Source organism: Tenrec ecaudatus, chromosome 11 (genome assembly GCF_050624435.1).
Source record: "Tenrec ecaudatus isolate mTenEca1 chromosome 11, mTenEca1.hap1, whole genome shotgun sequence".
Taxonomy (NCBI): Eukaryota; Metazoa; Chordata; class Mammalia; order Afrosoricida; family Tenrecidae; genus Tenrec; species Tenrec ecaudatus.
Genome location: NC_134540.1, coordinates 5,128,730 through 5,156,166, shown reverse-complemented (window position 1 = coordinate 5,156,166; position 27,437 = coordinate 5,128,730). Strand labels below are relative to the sequence as shown.

Genomic DNA, 27,437 nt, shown 5'->3' with positions numbered 1-27,437 from the left:
CAGGGAAGGGTTGTGTCTCTTTCTTCATCTTCTTCCTTTTTCCTCCTCCTCCTCCTCTTCCTTCTCCTTCTCCGAGCTCCTGCTTTTCTCCAGAGAGGACCACTCACTTCCAGGGAGACACAGCCACGTGCCATCCCTGGCTCACACACCCAGCTTCCCGTTCCACGGGAGGTAGCAATCCTTCCTCTAGAGCAGCGGTGCTCAACCTTCCTCATGCCGAGACCCTCTCATACAGGTCCTCATGTGGTGGTGACCGCCCCCAACATGATTCCCATTGCTACTTCATAACTGTAATCTTGCTACAGTTATGATTCAGGCAGCCCCTGTGAAAGGGTCATTCAGCCCCCAAAGGGGTCGTGACCCACAGGTGGAGAACCGCTGCGCTAAAGAAAAGGAAGCGCCTGCTCCGTTTCGTGGGTCAGGGTAGGGCAATGCCCGGCAGGAGGATGGGTTGAAATGCCGGCTAAGCCCAGCTGGACCCCAAAGTCGATGGCTGAGGTGCCTGGGTTCTCTAGTAACACCATGGCAAAGACACCACCCTGGCCGGCTGGAGCCCACGGGCACATCTCTCACCATGTAGGAGAGGCTGGAATGCTGAGTGGGCTCGGGATGTGCTGGAGGGCAGGCCCTTGTCTCCTTTGAGTTGCTTGGCCTGGGCCATCTCCTGGTGACTTGGCCTCCACTCCCTTCATCTCTGCTGCTCACTTGCCCTCCACTGCTTCAGGCATACCCCCCGAGAACCCTGCCTCATTCACAGGACAAAGACATGCTCCCAAATCCGATCGTCCCTCAGGTGTAGAGGCTGGGATTCACAGCTCTGAAAGCAGGAACTGGGCAGTGACCGACCAAGCCCTCGACTAGCAACTGTTCTGGCAGGCTGGGGTCTGGTGCTTTGGTGGAAGAGTGGGCAAGGCGTTGGGCTGCTAACTGAAGTCAGGGGTACAAGCCCACCAGCCACACTGCATGAGAAAGAGGCTGTCTGCTCCTATAAAGACTGCCAGCCTCAGGAACCCTATGGAGCCGTTCTCCTCTGTCCTTTGGTCACTGGGAGTCCGAATGGATTTGGCTGCAGTGGGTTTGGGGTGATAAGAGGTGTTGAACGAATATGGCAGAGAACGTGAACCACGATATGCGAACAAAATTGGGGGAGAGGCTTCTAAACTGCCGAGTGCAGTCATGATAGCCGCCTAGTAAATATTTGAGAAGCCCTTTCTTCCTGTCTAACAATCAATGGCGTACAATAACACCTTGCTATCTAACATGGGAGCAGGGACATTGTGTCGGGGTTAAGTGCACAGATGCGGGAGTGAGACTCGACTGGGCACAAATTCTGCCTCTGCCACCAGTGTGGCTTCAAGTGATTTACTTAGTCTTTCTGATCTTAAGTTTCCTTATCCATTTAGTGGAGGTTACTAGTATCTATTTGTCGGGTAAGGGGATGTGGTATTAGTGGGATATGCAAATGAATTCCTTGCTAATTCATGAGCCTGAATCCTCTTCGTTCTTGAGGTCTTCAGCATAACCTAAGATCAGTGCAATGCCAGGCTTTTAAAAGGAAGGTTACTTGAATATCAATCAGTGTAGGATGCAAGTTGCTGTCATTGGGTGCTGTCCAATTAATCCCGACTCAGTGACCCTACAGGACAGAGGACATCCCCCTAAGATTTCAAAGGTGGTGACCTTTATAAGATTGATAGGGACCCTATCGTTCAAACGGACTTGATGCCGTGAGAGTTCATCTTTAGGGGAGTGGCCTACCTCATCTTAGTCTTACCTAGTGGCTGGTGGGTTGGAAGTGCTAACTTTGTAGCTAGCAGTCCAACTTGAAGCCCATTACGACAGCCAGGTACCTTATTAATATTCAACTTATTAATATCCTTCTTAATACCCAAACTAGACTGTTGCCAGAGAGAATTTAAGAACAGCTGCAGCAGTACCACTGGGAACTGGTGGGAATTTGCACTGGGTTCAAAAGAGGGCTCATAGCAAGAAGTGTCGTCGCTGATGCTGAGCGGATCTTGGCAGAAAGCAGAGAATGCCAGAAAGATGACCGCCTACGTGCTACTGACTGTGCAAAGGCAAAGGGCGGTGTGAATTAGAACAAATGATGGGCAGTAGGACCAAGAATGGGGATTCCAGAACATTCAATTGCTCTCATGCACAACGTCTACACAGCCCAAGCGGCAGGCGTTAGAACAAAACAAGGAGAGGACCTGGTTTGTACCTGATCTCCCTCCCTATTCAGTCTGTCCGATGACCACACATGTAGTCCCCGAGGCTGGGATCAGGATGGGAGGCAGGCTCCTAGGCAGACAAGTGCAGCCTTGCTTGCTGAAAGCAAAGCAGACTGGACACACACACACACACACACACACACACACACAGCCTTCAGGATGGATTAGACTTCAACATCAAGAAAGCAAACATTCTCACAACTGGACCAATAAGCAACAGCACGGTCAATGGAGAAGAGTGGAAATTGCCACCGAGTTCATCTTGTTGGACCCACAGCCAATACCCATGAAAGCAGCAGGCAAGAAATCTCATCACCTACGTGTTGGGGGAATCTGCTGCGACACGGCCCCTCTAAGATGTTAAAGAGAAACGATGACTAGAGCCGTGATGAGGACGAGGGTGCGCCTGACCCAAGCCGTGGGCCCTTCAGTGGGTTCATACGCATGAAGAAGCTGGATAATGCCGAAGGAAGACTGAAGCAGAACTGATGCCTCTGACTGATGGGGTTGGCAAAGAATATTCAACATACCGCAGACTCCCCAGAGAAAAACAATCTGTCTTGGAAGACGCACAGCCAGAGAGGGCTCCTTAGAAACAAGGATGGCGAGACCTGGTTGGTCTCACACACTTGGGACATGTTGTCAGAAGAGACTGGTCCCTGGAGAAGGTCATCATGCTTGGTACAGTAGAGGGTCAGCAAAAAAAAAAGGTGGGGTGGGTGGTGGGACTCCTCCATGAATCAGCACAGAGGCACAACAATGGACTGAACGTGAGAATGACTGTGATGAGAGCCCAGGCCCGGCCAGCGTTTCCTCTGGTTGTAAAAGGTTTGGTTCGCCATGAGTCAGAACCGGCTTGATGGCACCTGAGAGCAGCAACAGCAGGAACCGTGTCCAGGTGGCTCCCTGTTGGAGCTGTGCAGCCTGCCATTGTTGCCACGGAAGGACCCAGCTCCCATGTGCAGGGTCCAGAACCGGCCCGCTTCTCTAACTCCTTGAGATCCATCTCAAGTCTGAACGGCGGGGCGGCCAGCGGAGATGACATGGAGCACCCTCCTGGCCCGGGATGTTGTTTCTTCTCTTCCTTTCCCTGGTTATAAATACCCCCATGCTGTTGTACTTGGCTTGCTGTATGCAAATGGAGGGCCGAGGCTGAGGGCTCATTAGGAAGGGGACAGAGGTTTGGAGCAGAGAGGACAGCGGCTGCACTGCCCTTGATAACAGTGGCCTTGTCCAGAATAGTGCCTGGGAGCTTTCTTATCTCGCAGAGGCAGGAGGTGCTGTGTGCTTCCTGTGCGACATCGGGAGGGAGCACAGCTTTCCTCTAGTTGTTCGGCTTCCTCCCCCCTCAGGAGGGTTCCCAGCACAGCCATTATCTCTGCATCTTCAAACCTGGCACCACTGACTTCCTCAGGAGCTTGATGTATTCTTAAGGCATAGGCAGATTCCCCTCCCCCCCAACCCCCAAGATCTCTTTTCAAGTGCTGTTGGAGAGCCAGGCTCCAACATGACCTTCTATTTTTTTTGTGTGGTGGCAATGACAAAGGAGATGTGTGTGCATGTGTGTGTGGGTGGGGGGGGGGTTAGCCCCCTAAATGCCTTTTTGCTTAACTGTAAAAGGAAAAACAGCTGAAATCTGACTTTTTCATTTGGGGAGGGGACTTCCAGGAAGTGGGGAGCACAGTTCCACCAGCAGGGCTGGTGTGCGCCTGCAGTGCCACCTACTCAGCTGTAGCGCGGTGCTTTCCCGCACGAACCCTCCGAGGTGTGGGCAGGCGTTGGCACTTGGGCAGCAGCTGGCATTCCCCTGGGGAGGCTGCCAGGCTTGGTTTACCCTAGCCTAAGGCGTTGGGTTTCCTGAAATAGACATCATAGGCCAAGGTCTGCCCTGTTTATTTCGCTGCTGAAGGGGACAGAGGAAAGATGGTGAGGGGCTTATCTTACAAAGACAGCGGTTCTCAACCTGTGGGTGGTGACCCCTTTCAGAGCGGGGGCGAGGGGGGGACGGGGTGAGTGCCCCTTTCACAGGGTCGCCCGAGTCACAACAGTAGCAAAATTACAGTTATAAAGTAGCAATGAAAATAATGTTATGGTTGGGGGATGGGGGGGTCACCACAACATGAGGAGCTGTATTAAAGGGTCGTGACATTAGGATGGCTGAGACCCACTGCTCTAAGAGATTGACAACCCACTGGTGTCAAAATGCAGGTCATTGTGCACATGTGCACGTGGGTCAGTGGACCGTGTGCGCTGCTTGTGTGTTCCATCAAGTCAGTCCCCGCTCAGACTGGCCCCTGGTGACAGAATAGAGCTGCCCCATAGGGTCCTTGAGGCCACGGATCACCAGGTCTTTCCCCCGAGGGGGCCACTGGATGGCCACTGGATTGGGGTAGCAGTGAAGTCCTTGTATTGTATTCCCACCTTCAGCTCCTTTGCACTTGAACGGTTGGTGTCGCTCATACGGGAAAGTTGAGTCTTAGTTCAAGGTACGCTTCACAGGAGAGATCGCCAAAAATGCATAGGAAAAGATCGTGGGAAGATCATGGCATTTGCCCTGAATTCCCTGAAAGTCCCTCCTGGGTTCAGGTAGAGGAGCGATCACTTAGAACATGTGGACAGAGTCACTTTTAGATAATGGTTTCTTATTAAAACATTTCACATAAAGGGGGAATGTGCTTTCTCTTGGTTTCATCACACACACACACACACACACACACACACAGTGACCCAGGAAATGTTAAAATGCGTCCTTGTTTTACCTAATGACTGATGGGCTAATAGGAATGAAAGAAATCCCTTAGGAATTGGACAGTCTATATTCTTTCTTATTTTAATCGAGCTATAAAAAAGAAAGAAAATCAACGCACTTGAAGCAATCTGACAGATGAATTAGGTACAAACCACATCATGAAATCAGTGCTAATAGTAGGCTTTACACTGAGCTGCTCACCACAAGGTCAGCCGTTCAAACCCACCAGCTGTGCCAAGGAAGAAAGATGAGGCTCTCTGCTCTCCAAAAGGTTTAAAATCTTGGAAACCCACAGGGGAAGTTCTACCCTGCTCTAAAAGTATAGGGTTGCTATGAGTTGGAATCGACTTGATGGCACTGAGTCCTGTTTTTAATCACAGACTTGTTAGAAAATGTGCCTGTTTTAGACCTATATAGTGAAGGATGGAAATGAACTCTGGTTGTGCAGCGGGTTAAACAGGGGGCTGCTAACTGCAAGGTTAGTGGTTCAAGCCCACCAGACACTCGCTCCTCGTGAGAAAGATGAGGCTGTCTGTTCCCATAAAACACTAGTCTCGAAACCCTATGAGGGCAGTTCTACTCTGTCCTACCGGCGCATCCTGGGAGTTGACTTGAGAGCTCTGTGTTTGCTTGTTGCTTTTTAACTAAAGAACATAAAGTTAATACCGCCCAGGAGTTAGATACGCCTTAAAATATTCCACAAGAGAAAGGGCATGGAAGAAATAGAGAGTAGAAATGCAATTGAAAGTCTGTGTGTGGGGTGGGGGGTTAGGGGTGGGCCTTCAAAAAGATCATGGGAAAATTCCCTTATCTTTCTATTCCATTTTCCCCAAAACTTTTGAAGTTCCCTGCATTCCATTCTAGTCTCACCTCTTGAGTACATGTGATGGCTAACACACAAAGCCAGCGAGGGGTCCTAGCTGTCATTGTCAGACAATACGGAGCAGGTTTACGGCCATCATAACAGGCGCTCCTCAGCACAGGCACCGCGATCCTTTAACGGGTGCTAGCTAGTACTGGTGGCTCCAACAGGGGGCTCAAACTTAGGGGCAGCTGTGAGGATGGGGCAGGGCCAGGCAGGGTTTGCTTCTGCTAGGTGTAGCTTCGCTGTGAGTGAGAACCTGCGGGGGGTAGGGGGACACTAACTACAACAAATGCTTAGGGAAGCCAGGCTCTCCACACCCACCCCACTCCGACCCCCGTCTCTGCACAGGTTCAATCCGCCCACCTTTTGATGAACTTCCAAGTGTTTAGCCGCTGTTCCACCAGCATCTTTTTGCACGTGCTCTTAAAGTGCCAATTACATGGTACGCCTTTGCTTAGCTGTGGAGACACAGGGCACCAAGGTGGGGGAGGAGGGTGCTCATGGGAACCCAACAGTTCTTTCCAAAGAGATCAGTGGGGATGGAGGAAGGGGAGGGCGTTGTAGGGCAGTGTGCCTGGGAGAAATGCGTGGTGGGGTTGCTCGCCCAGACCCTTCCCACTGGGAGACTTCGCCCTGGGGAGCCCTGGTGGCAGCAGGCTCTCAGAGAAGCACCAACAGGACCTTGTTCTGCCCTCCGCAGCCCCGGTCATGTGGCCTCCCCCTCACTGTCATGATCCTCTCTCATCTCACGACTGGCCTCCCCACTCCTGGTAGTTAGAAGTCAGCCACTCCCTCTGCACATCTCTACAACCTGTGCAGTACGTGTACCTATGAAAAACTCAGCAAACTTTCCACTCCCTTCTAAGGGCTCCCTTCTGGGGGGCAATGCCAATAAAACCCAGAGATTACACATTCCATATGCAACTAGTCATTACATGGTTCCCTGAAGGCCCTGGGGGGCTGGAATGGCTCAGAACACTGCAATCTGGATGCGAGGTGTCAAAACAAAGTCCCAACAACTAGACGTGGTCTAGAAGGGACACTCAAGGTGGTGGTATGCTCGAGGCAGGAGCCTATAGGTATCATCCCACAGGTACCTATGGTATAGTTACACCTCCTCTTCCGGCTTGCACCGGAAACTAACTTGCAAAGCCCACAGACACTGTAGTTCTTGGTATATTTGCATCGTGTCCTGAATAAATCCATATTTAAATCGCCACCACTTCTCAGCCTTTGGGCTAAGATCAAGTGCATATTTAAATCGCCAATTAAGTTCAACCCTACCCCCCTCCCCAGAAATCTCTTCATTTGATAATAAGCAGCAGGAAGGGAAATCATCCTGGGGCTGGTTTACCACACATGTGGAGTGTGTAAAGCGCTGTCAGGCTAGGGCCATGCATCACCCTCGTGGTCAGGGATAGGACGCAGGAGTCATAGGCCCAAGTGCTCAGGGTTTACAGAGCGGTTCAGCCCTTGAGAGTTCACAGGGGGCAGCAGAGGGTAGGAAAAGCTGCTTGGGAATGATTAAGCTTAGGGGAGAAGATGCAGGGGTGAAGGGATGGGATGGATGGGTGAGGGGAACTGCAGGGAGGGAGGCAAACCACCCAGCTGCTGCCAATCCTTGTGTGTGAGTTTAGAGCTGGGCACTCTCGGGCTTGCCGTGGTTGTAATGTAGATCTTCTGAGATGCCTTGGAGTGGCCTCTAAGAAGCAACCTTTCAGTTTACAGTAGCTGGGTCCTTAACCATGGAGGATGGGTGGGGCACGGTGGCGGTGGGTGGGGAGAACGAGAGTGAGTGCAATCGATTCATTGCTGTCTGGTAATTCTGACTCGGGAACCTTAGGACAGAGTAGAGCTCTGCCCACACGATTTCCAGTACTTGGGAAAGCAGATTGAGTCACCATTCTCCCTCAGACCGGCTGGGTGATTTGAACGGCCAGCTTTCTGGTTAGCAGCCAAGTGTTTGGGTGGGCAGGATCTCCCACTGTTGCAAGTCCATCTGAGTCCTAGTAACCCTACTGGACATCTTAGAACCACTGCCTAGGGTTTCCAGGGCTGTACATCTTTACGGGAGCAGCCAGCCTCATAGTTCTCCCAAGGAGTGGTTGGTGGTTTAAAACCACTGACCTTTTGGTCGGAAGGGCATGCTTGTGGCAACAGGGAAACAGGAAGAGTTATAGTATTCCGTAATATTGCTGCGTTTCAAGGAGGCTACAAGCACACCACCTAAGCAGAAGGTCAGCATTCAAACTCACTAGCCACTACTCAGGCAAAAGATGAAACTGTCTGCGCCTGTAAGTGTTATCTGTAACTTACAGCTCTCTAAGTAAAGCAAGCCACTGCATCTTGGTCATGCTTCCTTTCCCAGAGAAACGTGGTCTAGAACATAGGTGCCTTGACTCCCGGCCCTGGACGCTTTAGACCAAACCAACCAGGCTGTGTTGTGTGTGTGGTCAAGGTAGGAGACTTAGGTAGGGAACAGGCTGTTGATGGCAGTTCAAACCGATCCAACAGTTGATAGCGTAGGAAACCCTACAGGGCAGCTCAACTCTTGTCATACTGGGAGATGAGTCAGAATCCACCCAAGGGCATTCAACAACAGAAGCCATGGTTCATATAAATCAAGACAACTCCACTGCCATGGAGTGGATTCCAATTGACAGCCACCCTATCAAACAGAGCAGAACCACCACGCTCCCTGCTGGACCCTCTGCTCCAGGATATGCATACAAGACTTAGGAAATGGCCGCCATATTTGCATCTGTGATTTACACTGCAAAGCAGAAGTATAAACAGAGGCCTTCAAATGTGTTTGAAGGAACGTGTCAGCTTCCAGATAGATGCACCAGTTGTTCCCCTTCCATAGGCAGTGGGAACCCACTGGCAAGTTCCAGCAACAGATTCCAGGAATTTCAGAAACAAAAAGGAACTTCAAGCTAACTGACGTCAGCCCCTTGTTTCATAATTAAGCAACGAAGATCTACGAAATTGAAGGGTTTGCCATGTGTACCCCGCACTCCACAAGAAACAGATGAGAATTCACAAAGCGCCTCATGTTATCTGTTCTCATAGATGATTTCATTGGTCCCGGGAGGGACCTATCTCTACAACTAAATATTCAAATGAAAGGAAGCCTTTTATCGATGGGAAACGCTTGCTTCCACATTTACCATCATTCGTTTTCCCTCCCTCTCTGTTTGTGTGCTACTTCCACCAGGAACTAATTAAAATCTAAATATGGTATTGTCTTTTTTTTTCTTTAAGGATTTTGGTGTTTGACCTTTAGAACAGGAAGCATTTAGGAAAATATACTGGCATGAGCTTTTTCTTTTCTTTTTTCCCTGTATCGGGTACATCTATTGACTATTTTTAAGTTTTGAGACTAGATAAAGGGGAAAACCTAAGAAGAGAAGATTTGGATGAAAGGGACGACTTTGTTAGCAGAGGACTCTGTCTCCATCCACCCGTCTCCATCGGCAGGATCTCTGGGGCCCAGTGATTTAAGACCATTTGTTCGGCTATAACAGCCGCTCTGAGAGAGAAAGATGAAGCTGTCTGCTCACGTAAAGATAGACGTCCAATAGGGCTGCTCTACTCAGTCCTATAAGGTCGCCATGAGTTGGAAGCGACGAGATGGGAATGGGTCAGCTTGATTCGTGTAGGATGGAGACTCAGGTCCCCACTGGCTTCGGGACGCCGCAGAGCCACTTTGTGATGACTTCCTTCTCTTTGTTTTGTTCTATTAGGTCTGACATTTGTTCCAGTAATGCAGAGTCCTTGCTCCTGACTCCTGATAGCAACGTGGGAAACAGAATTGAAAGCATCACTCAGCGTATGGCAGTAATCGAAGGGAAGAATAAGGTATTGTGTGTAAAAATAAGCATTGGGATAATTATCCTAAAAATACACCACCAGTGCCCATGTTTGCATTTAATGGGACTAGAAGTAATCAAACATGAGAACAAAATCCCAGAGAGTAGGAAGATCATGGAGAGAGGCAGAGGGTGGGCATGGATTGACCATGCAACTGCATGGGCCAAGTGGCCACCACTTTCCAAGTCATGATATCCAGTGCCATAGAGTTGATTCCCATTCACAGTGACCCCACGGGACGCCACACAACTTCCCACTGGGGTTTTCTTGGCTGCCATCCTTATGAGAGCAGGTGTCAGGGTGCCTCCCATGGAGGTGCTGGTGGGTTGGTGCAGCCACTTTGGGGTTCACCACTGTACTACCAGCATTCCTTAAAGCAATGCTACCTGGTCTCTAGAAGAGGTGCAGTTGTCTTGCCAGACTGTAGAATGCACCCTGTCAGCAGTTCTCCGTCCTGGCGGCATAGTTGAAGACTCTGTCACCATTGGCTGCTGTCCAGTAGCACTGCCCCACAGGGCTTTCCGAGCTGTGATCCAATGTACCGCACCATAATAGATGGAGACACTATTGAAGTTGTCGTGGGTTTCATGCTTCTTGGCCCCTCGGCCAATGCCCATGGAAGCAGTCGTCCAGAAATCAAATGATGCACTGCATCGGGCAGTTGTGTTGTAAAAGATCCCTTGAAGGTATTCAAAGGTAAAGATGCCATTTTGAGCACTAAGGTGTGCCTGACCCAAGCCCTGGTATTTTCCTGGCCACTTCCTATGTGCATGAAAGCTGGACCATGCATGAGGGAGATCGGAGAAGACTCCATGCATGTAAATTACAGTGCTGGTGAAGAATACTGGGCAGATGTCCCATGAACCACCAGCAGAATGAACCAATCTGTTGGAGGTGGTAGAGCCAGATGCTCCTTAAAAGTGAAGATGCTAAGACGTTGGTCATGTTCTCAGGAGGGACACCAATCCCTAGAGAAGGACACCATGCTTGGTAAAGCAGAGGATCAGAAAAAGAAAAAGAAAATAGAGGAAGTGGGTTGATACAGTGGCTGCAACACCAAGCTCAAACAAGGCCACGATCGTGACAATGGTGCAGGACCCAGCGGGGCTTCCTCCTGTCATACTACTGTGTGCATCTGACAGCAAAAATAGCAAGTTGCTAGGTCTCTGTCCCGAGGAGCTTCTGGATGTGTTTGAACCACCAACTTTGTAGTTTACCGCTGAGTTGTGCTGCTAGGCTCCTTCCAGTTGTTAGTACCTCTGGGGTGAACCTGATGTGTCCGCAGGACTGAGCCTTTCTGGCATGTATCCAGGGGAACCCCAATAAGGAAAAGCCTGGAGTCTTGGTGGCACAGACAGCTAAGAACTGGGTTGCCCCTACCCAGAGAGGTGGGTTTGAAGAAAATTCTGTTCATCTGCTGCTTGAGTCACCTTCACGGGCGGGCTGAGGGAGGCCACCATGGTCAGAATCTACTGGACAGCAATGGTGATGGAGTGAGGGAGCCAGGTCATTGGGAAAACACATTCCAGGCTAACATGCAGGGTTTCCACCTCATAAAAGAGCTTGTTTTTCCCTGTGAATGGGAAGCTTGACTCAGTTGGGTGGATGAACACACATATGAGCAGGAGACCTGCAGATAGATTTCTTCCCATTGGCCGTCCCCATCTTCCCGTTTTCAGGGCCGTCCCCATTTTTCCGTTTTCAGGGCTCTCCTCTCCCCAGTTTTTGATACACTTTTCAGGCCCGAAAAACCTCACTGGACCTCAGATCTGGTGATGCTTTGTTATTGAATTTGTAAGGCATGCACTTTAAAAAATAAGCAAATCTGCTATGGTCAAGTATATCAGGAGCCCTTGTGGCCTAGTGGGTTATGCCTTGGGCTGCTAACCACAAGGTCAGCAGTTTGAAACAACCAGCCACTCTGCCGGAGAAAGAGGAGGCTTTCTTCTCTCATGAAGATGGAGCATCTCAGAAACACACAGGGATAGTTCTATGTTGTCCCAGAGGGTTGCTAAAGTCGGGGTGGACTCTGGCAGTGAGTATGATAGCAATAGTGATGCTTAAAAAAAAACCTTCAAAACAACTCTAAAGAACCCCTTATTAAAATGTCTCCCATTGCATACACATCTTCTGCTTTAGAAGGAGCTGTGATAGTTCAGATACAAATCTAAGGATCAGCAGTTTGAATCTACCAGGCTGGTGATCTGCTCCAGTATCCAGATGACACCTTAGAAAGTCTTACAGGGCAGTTCTGCTCTGCCCCCTGGGGTCACCATAAACCAACCCCATTGGCACCAAACCACTTCTGTGGCACAACCCACTGCCATCAACTCATACTCTGACTCATGGCGACCCAATGACACTGGATATTTCTGCCCCTGTGGGTTCCCAGAGTGTAAATCTTTCTGGGCGCAGGCAGCATCCTCTTGTTCCCTTGGAATGCCTGGTTGGTTTGAACTGCCAACCTCATGATTAGCAGCCCAACACATCACACTCCACACCACCAGGACTCTTATTTGGAGGAGAGGCGTTCATGCGGATGCCTGAGTGAGGCTGTTTGTGTGGAGGTTCACTGCTGCGCTATGTTTTGCATTTCGAAATGGCGGACTGGGTGGTGTCATTCATTCTCCGTGTAGAATGGAAGGACAGCAGAGATCAACCGTATTCTCCGTTGTTGCAAAACGCTTTGGCATCTACTGATGTCAGCAGCAGTCTTTGACAAGCCAGAATGGTCGCCTCCATTTTTAAAGATAACAAATAAGACAGGGTGCTAAGATGAGGAACCTCAAGCCGCTTGTGTAGAAGTAGAAGGGCTCAGGGGCTCAACCCAACTCGCAGCCAACTGAGTCCAGAGAGGAATCAGTCAGGGTGACAATGGCCGGTATACCCACAACACTCCCTTATCGAAGACTGAAGGACCATGCTTCAAGACTACAGTGAACAAGATCCTTCCGGGCCCTTTTTCTAGCATATCCAGCAATCGTAGTTTTAAAAAGTGTTCCATTATGTTTAGCTATTATTGAGAGGCTGTTTGAATAGGCCACTCATACCTAGAATGGAGGTAATTCCATAAATTCACAAGTTTAGTTTGGATACAACACTAAAAAAAAGCATCACCTGGACTTTGCTAGTAGTAGACACCAAGTTCAGAGGCCTGGTAGGACGCTTAGCTGCTACGCAAAATGTTGGTGGTTCAAACCCATTCGGTGACATGGACGCCATCCTGCTCGCTTTTCACACCCTCCCTCTCTGGGTTCGTCTTCCTCCACCAACAAACTCACTGTCCTCAGCTTCCTATCTAACCCTCAATCTAAAATTGCTCTTGTCAATTTGATTCAACATACAAAACAAACAAACAAACTCACTGCCATCGAGTCCATGCTGACTCATAGTGCCCCCCCTTTGGGGTTCTGAGACCAACTATTTATGGGAGTAGAAAGCCCAGTCTTCCTCCCATGGAGCTGCTGGTGGTTTCAAACTTCTGACCATGCAGATTGCCGTCCAACTCAAAACCATGACACCACCAGGTCTCCGTATCTTAGTTGATATAGCCATAGATCTTAAAAGAGCATAATGTTAATAAAAGAAAGAAAGAAAAAGAAAGAGCATAAAGTTGAAAGCAGACATTTTGTTACCAATTAAGCCAAACCACTGTCTGGACAAACCAATGGAAGAAGTGTGGACAAAGCAATCACAGCAGCAAGGACGGTGAGACTTCATCTCACGTACTTTGGACTCATTGTGAGGAGAGACCAGTCCGTGGAGAAGGACATCATGCTCAGTACAGTAGATGGGGAGCGAAAACGAGTAAGACTCTCCACAAGATCGATCGACACAGTGGTTGCAACAATGGGCTCAAGCATAGGACCAATCGTGAAGACGGCTCAGTACCAGGCAGTGTTTGTTCTCGGGCCGGGCGGTGTTTCCTTCTGTTGAGCGTAGGGTCACTATGGGTCAGAGCAGACTGGATGGCACATACAAGGACAGCATTGGTTTTAAGAAGGTATCAGGAAATGTTTTCGGTTTATAGTTTAAAGATTATCTCAGGGCAATAATTTAAGGCTGGTTTCATTCAGCTTTACTGACTCCTAAAAGTCTGGATTTTATGACAATTTGGAATTCTGTTCTCCATTTCCCCCCTTTTGATCATAACTTCTCAACAGAATCCTTGGTCAAAATGTTCAGTAATAGAAGCTGGGCACCATCTATCTCTTCAGGATTCTTGGCAATGGAGGCAATTATTGTTCACGGAAGTAGTCAGTCACATATTCTCTTTCATTCTCCTATGCCAGACTCTCCTCTTCTTCCAATGTTCTAGGCCAATGGAGGCCCTTGTCATGTCTTGGTGGCGCTGTCCCATGAAATTATGACCCTAGAGCTCCAAACCAAGGAAGCGCATTTCCTGAGGCTGTTGTGCTACACAAGCAGCCTCAACCATCAGTCTTGGGTTTGGTTTGGTTTTCACTCTTATTTCAACTCTGTCAAACAACTTTTGCCAATTCAACGCTTTCCGCTGAGCACCTTACTGGTATGCAATTACAATAATCTGCTGTGCTACTCTACCCATAATTAGTGCAAATTTTCCAACACTCTTAACCGCCCCTCAACCATTCCCCCTCCCTTCTACCCCGGGTAACCACTGCTCTGGTAGAAATGTGCCTTTTTGTATGCAGTGACAAACTTAATATTCTTTCTAAGTGAAAGGTATGCATATATGTGTAGGAAGCATAGCCTGTTAGCAGCTCGAACTATCACACCTTTAGACCTAACTGTAACACCGTCCTCATTTTGCGGCCTGGATTTATGAGAATTCACTGGTTCTACTCTTATCCATTAGCATCTCTGTGTGTGTACACACAAAACAAGTGTAATCTTACTTATGACCATGACAAGCGGAACTTCTATGTGTAGCTTATTTGCACTGAACTTTCCAACTGCTTGTGGTTTCCATGAATGAATGAAAAGTCCCCACAGAAGTAACGATGGCCCAGGAATCTACAGACAACAACTGGGGCTGTGCAGTGGGGGATGGGTGAGGAAGGCAGCGTTCCTGCTGGGTCTCCTGGTGGGTTTCAGGCATTCGTTTCAGTCACCGTTTTGTTCTTTGTTTAGCTCAAGCTTGACGCCTTGTGCGCCCAAGTAGATGTCTACTCACAGCAACCCCGTGTGATAGACCAGGTGTCCCGTTGTTGTTGCTCAGTGTTTTCTAGTCAGCCCCGGCTCAGATGGGCTGTACGTACAACAGACTTAACCCTGCCCCCTGGGGTTTCTTTCCTCTCTAATGTAGATAAGGCCATCTGTGAGATGGCATCCACTCCACGGCAGTGGGTTTAACTGGGTTTGGTTACATCTCTCTTACCGTTTTAGGGAGACGTCTATACAACAAATTAGATGCCCATTTCACAATCCAGAAACAAATCATTCTGGGACATTGGTGGCTGCCCCCTTCCACATGCCAGCACTCTCCCCGTCTTCTTCCCTCAGCTTTCTGTGCCCCCCTCATCTTCTCATCTTTCTTTACACTAAATGTTGGCTCTAGACCAATCTATTATGCGACTGAAAGGTGACCTCTGAGGGTAGTTTCAGTTCCCGGGGCGGGGGGGGGGGGTTCTGAAGGGTGGTAGTTAGGCTGTGATGGGAGCAGATCACCCCGCAGCCTCTAGGTGGGTCCAAACCACCAGGCTTTAGCCGCTTAGCTCTTGTACCACCAGGACTCCTCGAGGAAGGACAGAGAGTGCAATGAAATTCCACTGCCTTGGTTCTGGCTTAGATGAATGAAAAGTGAGTCATCAGTTGGCATTGCTGCAAGTGTGGAGGTTTCATATTCATTCACTGGAGGTTGCCAGAATATTGGGCTTGTAGAAATGGAGTAGGAAATAGAAGGGGCCTGGTGATAGGGACACACACACACACACACACACACACACACACACACACACACACGACATATTAGAGCATTCATTTTGCCAGGCTGGAAAATGAACTTGACAAGGTCAAAGTTTTAGCAACATTTCCAGTGAGGGCTTGGAGGGCAGGTGAGGAGTCGTGTGTTGTGTAATGAGCCCAGGATCGAGACTAATTCATTCCGGGATTCTAGTTCCCAGGCCACTGGCCCATTGTCCCCCTGATCTCACCCTCTGCGTTCCCATCAAGGCGCTCGAGTGCACCACCCGGTCTTATTTTAGATACTTCGGTGACCTCTGCACAGCTACTTCTATTTCTCCCTGAAACACTTAAAAGGAAGCTATATTCGAAACATCCCGGAGATTAAAATCAGTTTCCATATATAGAGCCTTTAAAAATGAGTGCTGGAAATTCAGCTGAATTAGCCATCATCCCACCCATTCTATTCCATTCCGTGAGTAACTAGTGCTTGGCGAAAGGGGAAGGAAGGAGCAAGTATGAGTAAACTTAAGACTTGCCGTGCCCGCCGATGGTTTTCATGACGGCTCCTGGGTCCTACAAAATAGCACAGAGGATGAGCTGGAAGATGTTTCTTATCTCTAGGTCCTTGAGGTGCTAGCAAGGGCCAATGGGAGTGCCCTTAATGTTTGGGGTCAGAGCTGAAAAACAAGGGAAACCTTACAATCCTTTCAGATGGGTCCATCTCATTCCTACAAACAGCCCACTAGCAAAAACACAGCTTCCTGACCTGGTTGAGACCGAACGACTCCCCGAGGCTTTTGTCCTAAGATTTCCTTCAAACTTTTGAACCAAAAACAACCCCCGTATCGACGGGGGAAACTAGCTAAAATAATAGTAAGAAATGAACATCACCTGTGCGTCATGTGCTCCTTAAAAAAAAAAATCACCTACATGAGGCCCAAATGGTCGATGAGACTTTGAAACGAAAATGAGAAGGAAGTGAGGAAATTAGATTCACGGACGTGGAATCCCCGGACCGAAGTCAAGGAGGTACTACCTGCATTGGAAAGAGGGGTTTCAAGGCCGCTGAATAACTTGTGTAGAAAGTGTTGGTTGGGAACCTACACTGCCGGTGCCAACACAGTCAAGTCTGTACACTGTTCTCGAGGAAGCCATCCCTGTACAATGACATCGGGCTGCTTATAAGCCAGTGCATTCCGTAAGAGGCAGGATGATGGGCTCGTGGTCACGTGCCCCAGGCTTTCGATGTCAAGACCCAGTGGCCTTGGAAGAACTCCTAACTTCCCCTCTTTTCTGACTGATGCAAACACTCGGAGGTTCTCATTCTATTTCAGGACTTCCGCTTTCTTTCCCTTCCTCTTTCCCTCTTTGTTTCTTTTCAGCTGCAGGAAAGGGACAGCAGTGACGAGGCTACTAGAGGTACACGTCCTTGGTGATTGATCTTATGGACATCCCTCATCGAAGGCGTGATTGTTGTTTCAAGCACACATTGCCACTCATTCATGGCACTTCCTCTGTTGGTCTTGAGTTGGTCTTTGGTACTCCAACTACTGTGCTCTTTGGATTCTTTCATTTTTATCTTGAAACAATTCCGTTTGTCACAGGTTTGTCCCTCTAACTCACAGGACTCGTGAACTGAGTCCGATGGGCCTGCGAAGTTGCCTTGTAGTTCCGCCCACTTCCACTGGCCTGGGGTGATACTTGAGTCACACTTTCTCTGACTCCGTAAGATGTGTACTTCAATTGGTAACTCTTTTTTCCATCGATACGTGTTTTAACATTTATTCTAAAATATATGAGGGGGCTTCAGAAAAGTTGGTGGGAAATCCCATTATCTTTTTATTTCATTTTCTCAGGAACTTTTGAAGCCCCTCATCTATGGTCTTGAAGAGTAAATCCCAAAACTCCCAACGAAACCCGCTGTCATCAAGTGGATCCTGACATATAGCAACTGGTTAGGATAGGACATAAGCCCGATCTTGCTCTCACGGAGTAGCTGGTGGTTTCAATCTGTTGACCCTGTGGTCAGTGATGAGTTTTCACAAAGTTGATCACCGGATTTAAATTCCACTTTATTTGAACATTCTTTTAAGTACACTCTTTTCACCCCGTTTTAATCATATTGTGTCTCTTACTTGTATAAATTACTATACCAAAGGAAACTAGAATTTCTCACCATTTGGGTGGCATTTAGCGACTGTGCCTCATCTCCGCTGATTTAAAGAGGGGATTCTCTAGAAGAAACCCCATCCAAAGAGTGAACAAAGTTGACTGATGTCACACACTGGAAAGCCTTTAAAGGCAAAAAGCCGTTTAGCACCGAAATTAAGAGCGCAGGCACAGCAGGAAGATAAACATAGGCAGACATGCTGCCTGGGTCCGTTAGGCAAAACACATAGCTCCCTGTTGCTTCTCTGTAGGAGAGGGAATGGCACCCATTCTGTAGAATTCTGAGAACTTGATGAGATAGAGTACCTAGTGGCTACCTAACGAAGTCTGAGAACAAAGAAATGAACTTCCACCCATGCTATTATTACTTTGATCTTAATAGTCGAGGAGCCCTGGTGGTGCAGAGGGTTGAGTGTTGGTTGGCAGTCAGAACCCACCGGTCACTGAGCATGAGATCGAGGAGGCAGTCTGCTTACAGAAGGATGGGAGACTATCTCTCTACGATGCTTCATGTGCCCAGGATTCATTTCCCTTCTGGGTGGCTCGGTTTCCGACCTGTCTCACTGCTCGCTGCTCTTGTAAAAATGGCCACAGCCTTTCACAGCTCACCTGCACAAGTCTGAGGCAAATGTGTGTCTTCATGGTCTTGCCCTTTCCTGGTCATTTTGATTTCTCAACGATTATTTTCTTAAAGAGCACAATTCCCAAAGCAGACCTACTTTGCCAATTAAAGTTGGGAGTTCAAAGGGCTAGTTTGGGTTAAAGGGAGCTCATCCAGTCTCATTGACTACAGAAAGCCTGGCTTCCATTGAGAATTTGAAACTCTGCTTTCCACTGTCCCCTTTTGATCAGAATTATTTTATAGTCTTTGATCAAAACATTCAGTAATGGTAGCCAGGTACCATCCAGTTCTTGTGGGGTCTCCTGACAAAGAAGGAAGTTCATGGAGGCAACCAGATGTGTGTTCGATCTTTCTCCAGGAAACCAGTCCTATTTCATGATCTGTCTTTCCAGCTGCCATCGGGTGACAAGCTCCTGTCGTGTTGCCACCCACAAACTTCTCTTCTCTCTAGTCCCACTTCGCCCATGAGTTATCCTTAATAGAGACCCAGTAAATGCCTGCCAAATCAAATGAAAATGCCACATGATATATGTGTTCTCATGACAATTAGTCCATTAACACACAGGGACCACAAAGGTACATCTAACAGATCCTTCCAACAAACAGAAGCGGGAACGTGGTCTAATAGTCTCTACACTACACTGGAAATGGAGGAAGTAGGCTAAGTGCTGGACTATGAGCCGCAAGGTCAGTGGTTCATACCCACCAGCCACCCCTCCGGACAGAGGCGGCTTTCTGCTCCTATATAGATTTACATCCTCAAAAACCCAAAGGGACAGTCTAGTCTGTCCTAGAGGCTTACTGTGAGTTGGAATCCACTTGATGGCAGTGGGTTTGGCTGGTAAGTTGGTGATGTAAGGGTTACCATGGTGGACTGCTAACCACAAAGCCAGAGGTTCAAGCCCACCAGCCACTCTGCCTATGAAGATTTACAGTCTCAGAAACCCGAGGGAGTTCAGCAGAACTGATTTGATGTCAGTGAGCCTGATAGCAATAAAGCCATTAACTTGCTAGCTAAAACAAACCAAGACTGGGAGTGTGCTTTTTAGTTTTTCTAATCTGTAGAACCGGGTTAGATATGTCTACTTTGTTGGATAAGGGAAATGTGCACACAGAAGTGAGTTGTATGTGATGTGCTCTCGTTGGGTGCTGTCAAGTCCGTTAGGATTTGTCCATCAGAGAAGCTGCCCCTCCGTAGGGTCTTCTAGGTGAGGGTTTGCATGGGAGCCGATCTGCAGGACTTTCTTGCCTGGAGACCCCGCTGGATAGGATGGAATCACCAACCTTTCTGTTAGCAGCTAAATTTTAACCACTGTGCCGCCAGGCTCCTTCAGACATTTAGGGAGCAACACCGAAAATGTCAGGGCTCTTCCCATAACCAGACCACAGTCGCCGCATCAGAGAGGATGTCAAATTTCAGCCTGCTTGCCGCCCTAGTCGTTCCACTTCAGCAAGGACGGCCGTTGGTCTGTAGGTGTCCACTCAGCCAGTACAGTTTCAAGACCCATGCCCAGGGTTCCAGAAGTGTCTGGAAGATTTATAAGCTACTGGATAGCACCTCCCACTCCCCTTAGTTTTCCAATTTTAATATGAAAAACGTTACTGTCTGTGCTTTATTTTTTGATATATCCAGACCAGGGGGGCTTCCAGATGTTCACAGAATATTTTCATTCTCTTTTATTTCCATGTTTGAAGCCCCCTCATATTGGCTTTTTTGGTTAGTTTTGCAAAGATGGATTAAATATAAGAACTCCCACTAATTTCTTGCATCTCGCCAGTTTATTTCTTGGTTTTTTGTTTTTAAGACAGGATTAGCTCAAGACTCAACTATTCACGATGTCATTACTTCCTCTCAGTCTTTTTGAGAAATCCCAAGTTTGAGAAAGTGCCTTCCAGCACCCCCAAGCTTGAACTATGACACTTCTCCGGGGGCTCCTTTGTCAACGGCAGTCCTAAGAGCTAGTGACACCGGTGGTTCTGTTACTTAATAACGCCTGCTGTCTGCCTGGTCAGGATTGGGGATGGCAGGGCTGAGCAAGAAGGGATTCATAGTCGCACACCTCAGTCAGCAGACCCGCCTCTGACCCCACCCCCAAGTCCCATTTGGGGCTGCAGTTCACATTCTTGGAGCACATGAGCTCAGCCAGCTGCCCTCTTTGTCCTTGTTGTGTGACAGAAGGAGGCCAATCTCCAATCGCACCACCCGGAAGGGAAGCCCCGGGCCCTCCCTCACCTGTTCCTCTCATTGACCAGGAACTGAACACCTCCTTGCACATAGGACGTGCCGTCCCGCACCGCCACTTCATGCCTGTCATTGTTACGCCAGCAGCACAGATAAATAAGCTCGAGGCCCTCGTACGAGTCGGATGTCATGGGCCCCGGTCTCCTGGGGGCCTGCTTTCCTGTTATTTTTCCAGTCTTGTTCAGGATCAGTGAGGGTTGAGCTTTCTCTGCCCAATGGATGGAATCGCTGCATCATTTCAACCCTCAGCAGTTTCTGGAGGTTTTTCAAGTAGCCCTTGGCCCGAGCACTAGCTAAAGTGTCCCTTTCTTTTGCAGACTGCTAGCACCTTGGTTGTGGCTGACTCCAGGATCTCTGGACTCTACCGTTGCATGGCTTCCAATAAAGTAGGGACTGTGGGAAGAAGCATAAGCTTTTATGTCACAGGTAAGACCCACAGCCCGCACTCAAGGAAGGGGAAGTGGGTAGGGGTGTCGCCTAGTCACCTCCTTGTCTCCTCTGCTGGGCTTGCTTTTAGTGCACTTATGCTGGAGTGGTTTTTGTTTCAAAAACAACAAAGCCCACTCCACTGGATGGTCAGACTTCTGAGTAGCTTCATCCTCACTCTCAGGAATGGAATTCTACAGCCCCATTGAGTCTCCTGGCGAGTTATTTCCATGAATTCTCTTGAGAGTTATTTGTGTATAGAGTTTCAAAAAACTGTGTGGAAAACTTCCATTATATCTTCATTCCATTTTTCCACTAGCTTGTTTGAAGCTGCCCCCAACCCCATTTGTCTCCCTCACAGGAGGATTTGGGGTCCTCTCGTGGTTCTTCCTGAACCCCCTTCAGGGCAGAGCACAGAGTCCGGCAGCAAGCAGTCCAGGAAACCCAAGCATCACGCTGAAAAACGAAGCAGTGAATGGCTTCACAGCTTCGACCATTCCAACCTTCGAGGCTCTATAGAATTCTGAAAATAATGTCTTATTTGAAATAGTAAAGGTGCACCTTTCTGGTGGCCTTTAACCAGTCTAGCCTAAACATGATGGCCTCTGCAAATCTTAAAGCCTCCGAGGCACACAAGTGACACTCCCTGTGTCCCTCCATGGGCACAGGAAGGGAGTAAGCAGCTCAAAGTATAAAAACAATTGCCTGGCTCCACACGCCCCCCAGTTCTGAGGAAATGTGGGCAGCCTGCCAGCTCTCTGGAAACTTTGCACTGCATGGGGCAGGCTGCAGCTTTTGCTCAGAATTCTCCAGAAAGGAATGGGAAGGTCCGGTTTCATGAGACATGCAGCTTGTCAGATCCCTGAGAGGCCCTGGGCAAGTTAGGCTGGCCCCAAGGCAACCGTGTCTAGGGGGACAGCCGTGAGGGGAGGGGACTCTCAGAGGTGGTCAGTGCTGAGTGGGGCGTGAGAGGTTAGTCATAGTGTGCACACCTCCCTCTCTCAAGCTCGAGAGGAGAGAGGGGATTTCGGGAGACGAGTGGTGAAGGGGGATTCAAGGAAGGCCAGCCTCTCTAGAACAACTCACCCCCGTCCTCTCAGACCAGGGAGCTGGGAGGCCACGCGCAGCTGTGGAGGGGGGTCAGATGTAGATGTCAATACAAAGCTTTTGTATCAACCTTGTCCTCACTCAGTCAGCCTCCAATCTGCACTCTGACCCTGAGCATCCAACCCCCTGTTCTGAGTGGACATCCCACCAAGTTGGCGAGAGTTGAATGAGTGCTCATGATTAAGGGGTTCAACTCCACTCTGGGGTAACACTGGTCTTTCTAGAAAGATAGTTCTAGCAAACCAAGAAACAGAAAGAAGAAAAGTTCTATCAGGTCAGTCCTGTTATGAAAATGTAGGACCGCAGGTGTAGCACCATGGGCGTTACCATCGCCCTAGGTCACCAGTATTTACAAGAGACGGGCACATGGCTTCACCGTGCAGAGGGAGCTGACCCCTGGTTCACTTGGCATCCCTTTCCCGAGCCCCACTCTGTTCACACTGCAGGTGGCCATGCCCCCAAGTGGCTGGTCTTTCCAGCCCACATGCCAAGCTGTCCACATGCCCTCTTCATGAAGTGTCTCACTGGGGCCACCTCAGAAGGACAGGCGGCCTAGGGAGAAGGAAGACCTGGGCCAACTTAGCTGCAGGCTTGGGCTTTTTCGAGCAAGGAATTCTGGGGTCCCAGGTGCCCCAACCACACTCTGGAAGATGAGGGAGGACCTAAGTGGTTTATGGATTCTCCATAGTGGTCAGGGAGGGAGAGGGAAGTGGGACATGGCCAAGGCAGAGACAGCTCATGCCTAGGTCTGAGGGGAGTCCCGGGTGAGGATGTACTAGGAGCTGGGAACACCATGCTTCCTTCCTTGTCGTCTGGAGAGTCCAAAAGAAAGGTTAATGGATGTCCAGACTTCATGAAGACGCCAACACCTGGCCTGGCCCACTGAGACGTCAGTGGTTGCACCTGCTTTTTGTGCACATGGTAAGGTTGTTGGTGTGCACAGGGCCCCGCGGGTGAGTTGGAATGACTGCTGGATTCGGGGAGAATTTCCCTCCCCCATCACAGCATTCAGGGAGCAGCTCTGCAGTGCTTTCCAGCCTGCTGCCGCTCCCCAGGCTTACCTGTAGAAAGAAACGAGGCGTTTGCAATTGAAACATAACTACTCAGAGAAGCTCACGACACCTTTCGTCCGGCAATGCAAGAGCTTTACTCTCAACACTGAGCAGACTTTCAGTGAACTTGAGATTCCTTACCAGGTCTGAAAGGAGCCTTTGAGGCGCAGTGGCTCAAGCACTGGGCTGTTGCCTGCAGACTGTGGTTCGAACCTGCCCGCTCAGCAGAAGGTTGACGCAAGCGGCTTTTGTAAAGGGTGGGGAGGGTGGTGGTTGTTGCTGTAGGTAGGTGTCGTCACTCAGCGACCCCCACATACAACAGAAAGAAGTGCTACCTGGCCCTGCACTCCAGCCCACCGTGGCAGCCGTGGGGCTAGCCATCCCCTTCTGCACTGCCCCGTGGGGTCCCCAGGAGTTGGGAGTGATGAGTCTCGGTGAGTTGGGTTGACTTTTGAAAAGTGCTCTTTTTGATGGCTGATCATAGGCATGTTGCCCATCGTCAAGTTTTGAGTGACTTTTTCTCTTCCCCCAACCCCCATCTCGCTCACAAGATGTGTTCTTAGCGGTTGACGTTAAAACACTGTGGACGACTGCTCCTACGAACGGTGACTGTATAGGTGCACAGGCTCCGCGGGTGTGGGGGCCCCTTTAAAAGCCTCTGTCTACTGAGCTGATGTTAAAGTAGAAGGGATCACTAACGAGGTGGGGGGGGGAGGAGGGTGGATGCCTCTGAATGGCACCTGTGGAAACTATGGGATTGGCCGAGGTACGCTGTACTGCTTATCCTTCCAATAACAGCAACACTGTTAGTTTACTTGAAAATTTTTCAAAAAGCAACTATCCTAAAGCAGCAGATCTAGATTGGGGTCTGTATTGCACCTGATGTCAATCAAGCTGTTCTCCTTGGAAGCACAGAACACTTAGGACCGGCCCCCAAAGTGATAAAAACCGGTTCACTGAGACCTTTCAAATCCCCGATTGGTCCGACAAGCTTTGTCCTTTGCTGGTGCACAGCAGCTACTTGTAAAGGGGCCTCAGAAGAAGGCTGAGGCGTCTGCTCCCATGAAGAGCCAGTCTCTGAAACTCACAGGGGCAGTTCTACCCTGCCCTCGAGGCCACTCTGTGGCAGTCAGCTTGGCGTTTTTAAAGGGTCCCTGGTGGCCCCATGGATTTAGTGTTAGGCGGCTAACCACAAGGTTAGTGGTTTGAACTCAGATGAGGCTGTCTGGGTCGTTCTAAGTGGCAATGAGTCGGCAGCAGTGAGTTTGGGGTGCTCAAGTTGGGGGGAGAGGCAGTGATAGGTTGTTGAAGATGATGCCAAATCGGTAACAGATGCTGAATCAAGTGTGGGACCATGTCTTGTTCTCATTTGGGTCTGAGGACAGGTCTTTCTCGAGTCTGTTTTTTGACCCAGGCTAAGGAAATTACTTGTGTCATCAGTCCAAATTAAGAGAATAACCCTCTGGCTTTGGGACATCATGTGGGACATTTTCTGGATCCTTTTGCTCAGATGCTAGCAGGCTTTTCTGAGAAGGGAGTCACTATTTTATAGAGGCTGCCTGGGAGTTCTAGTCGATCTCGTTTGGGCCGGTGTCCCCACTAGGACAGACTGGACCTCCCCTCGCTTGCTCGCGCCACCCCCCATTCTCCCACCCCAACTGCCTTTCTTCCCCCCCCCCCTCCCCGATGTGTGTTTCTCCTGTTTTGCTGGCCGTCAGCACGCTCATGGGCGTGTTAGCCGTGAAACAGGAACAGCCCTGGCTTATCTCTCTGGTTTCCCAGTGTCACTAACTGCATTTTATTTTGAGATTCCTGGTGGTGCTTGGCAAAGATAAACAAAAATCTTCCATCAGGAAACCTGTGAGCTATTTCCACAGGAAGTTTCAAATCACTAAAGTAAATAGACGCAGCCCGCATGCTTTCGGTCATGTTCCTGGGCCTCAATCGGCCACAGCCCGAGGCCTCTGAAATGGTCCTGGGAGAGGTGGTTTGCTTCCTTGCCACCAGGACACTGGGGCTCCACTCTCCTGCTTCGGCAAGGGGGAGGAGGGGGGAGGGGCATGTCACACGCCACACCCCTCTAAAGTGCGGTAGAGAAATCCTGCAGCTGAGGAGCTAGGAGCCCTTGGACGCACAGTGCTTAGGTGCTCAGCGGCTAATGGAACCCATGAGACAGGAGGGCCCCGCAGTCTGTTCCCATGAAGCATACAGGCTCAGAAACGCTAGGGGGGCAGCCAGCTCCCCTCAGGCACCAGCACCCAACAGCACTGAGATTTTGTGTGAAAAGGGACCATTAGCTGCTCCCTCATCTTCGGGAACGTTCCTAGATTTTCATCTTAAAAGCAGGAAAGCCTCTACTGGCCTCCTCTCGCTCCCCGACCACTGACAGCTTCACTGGCCGGTGCTGCCCACCGCTCCCAGGTTTCAAATGAATGCTTGGCATTCCTTCAGACGTGGTGCTCTATAAGGAAGCCAGAGTCGAGCAAAATCAGAAAAACAAGCAAAACGAGATTGAGGAAAAGACTTGATATGACATCTAATTTTGGACTATTGTCCCCTTCAGGTTTAAAGGTTTCTTTATAGCTTTGTGTGCAGAGGATGGTGGTAATAATAATAATAGCATAACAGTGCTTTTCATCTTCAAAGTACTTTGTAGAATGTTGGCCCAAATTCTCTGCTCAAGTGTAGGAACAGCACCAGCAACCAGCAATGGGGAGGGAGAGAGCAGAGCAGTTCACAAGCCAGGGACCAATGGGTTTTTTAACCCTTTGTGAATGGGGCCCCTATGACAGATAGGGAGTCTCACAGGCCCAGAGTTAAGTGCTGGTTCAGGTTCATGAGGAGGAGGAGGAGGTCTTCTGGGGTGGAAGTGGAGGTTGGTTAGACCTTGACACTGGAGAAAATGACCTTTAATGACAGTCACTTTCAGAACATATTTCAAGTGTTTTTGAGGGTGAATCGGTTTCTCAAAAAGGTTCTTCCATGCATGCTTCCCCTCTGCCCTTTCCCAACTGTGGAATCAGGCAAGGCTTCCGGAGTCCTGCTCTGGGTGTCTGGAGTGACCGCGACTTCTTTTCTGTCAGAGCAAGTAGCAGGTCTCATCTCTGGTCCAATGTGCCAGCCAGAGCAGTGGAGGTCATCGGAAACAGCCGTGAGGCAGGGGCCTGGCCGTGGGGTGGGGGTTGTTGGGGGAGCAACTTTCCCTGGGAAAGTTGAGGTCGAAAGTAGGGTTAGTTCGCATCGTGAAACCTCCCAGCATGCACCTGCACCTGCCTCTCTCCCAGGGCTCCTACCCAACCACCTCCTGTGATTAAGTTGGACCAGAAAAGTTGCCTTAGTTTTGAGTCCAAATGGCTCTTCTCGAATTTGCCCACTTCAAATGCCCATTTGCTAGGGATGCCATACATGATGAAGAAATGGAAAACGTGGGATCTTCCCAAGGTGGGGTGGGGTCCGGTGGGAGTAGAAGACAAAGCATGCCCCTCTGAAGGGCCACTTTGGGCCAATGAGCAAAACGTGTCCTCATTTCTCTCCCTTGTTGCCTTTGCTGCCTCACTTCTGGTGGGATGGGCTTACACTGGCTCACACCTGCCTCCTTTGCTCAATTGCCCCACGCCTCGGCAAGGAGCAGCAGACTCGAGCTCTCTCTGGTGACCCTGATAGGATTCCAGGTGTAAGGGTGTCAGAGTACGTCGCTGCTCTGTCCGTGAACTGAAGTTCCCCCTTCTTGTCTTTGCAGATGTGCCCAATGGATTCCACGTCAGCATGGACAAAATGCCCACGGAAGGCGAGGACCTGAAGTTGTCCTGCACAGTTAACAAGTTCTTGTTCAGCAACGTGACTTGGCTCCGGCTCCGGACAGCGAACAATCGATCCACGCAGCACAGGGTCAGGAAGCAGAACATGGCGGTGGCCCGAGAGTACTCCGTGACTCTGAGTCTGACCATCAAGAACGTTTCCCTGCAAGACTCGGGCACCTATGCCTGCCAGGCCAGGAACCTTATCACAGGGGAAGACGTTCTTCAGAAGAAAGAAGTGACCATTCGAGGTGAGCACTGCACCCAAAAGGCTGTTTTCTCTCGGATCTCCAAATTTAAAAGCACGAGGAGCGATTGTGCCACACAAAATAATGTAAAGCATTAAAGGACTCCTTCTGAGTAACAGTTGTCTCATATCATCTTGATTTATTGTCACTGTTGCTAACCTTCCGGC

At 49.4% G+C, this 27,437-nt stretch overlaps 1 protein-coding gene across 2 annotated transcripts in view; it reads left to right on the top strand.

The window, feature by feature from the left end:
* Nucleotides 1-27,437, top strand: part of FLT1 (fms related receptor tyrosine kinase 1) — a 179,182-nt gene that overhangs the window by 72,769 nt on the left and 78,976 nt on the right. For both annotated transcript variants that reach the window (XM_075562804.1, XM_075562805.1), the window contains exons 11-13: nt 9,595-9,709; nt 20,958-21,066; nt 26,965-27,273. In XM_075562804.1, the coding sequence (XP_075418919.1) occupies nt 9,595-9,709; nt 20,958-21,066; nt 26,965-27,273 (533 nt within the window). The remainder of the gene's footprint in view (nt 1-9,594; nt 9,710-20,957; nt 21,067-26,964; nt 27,274-27,437) is intronic.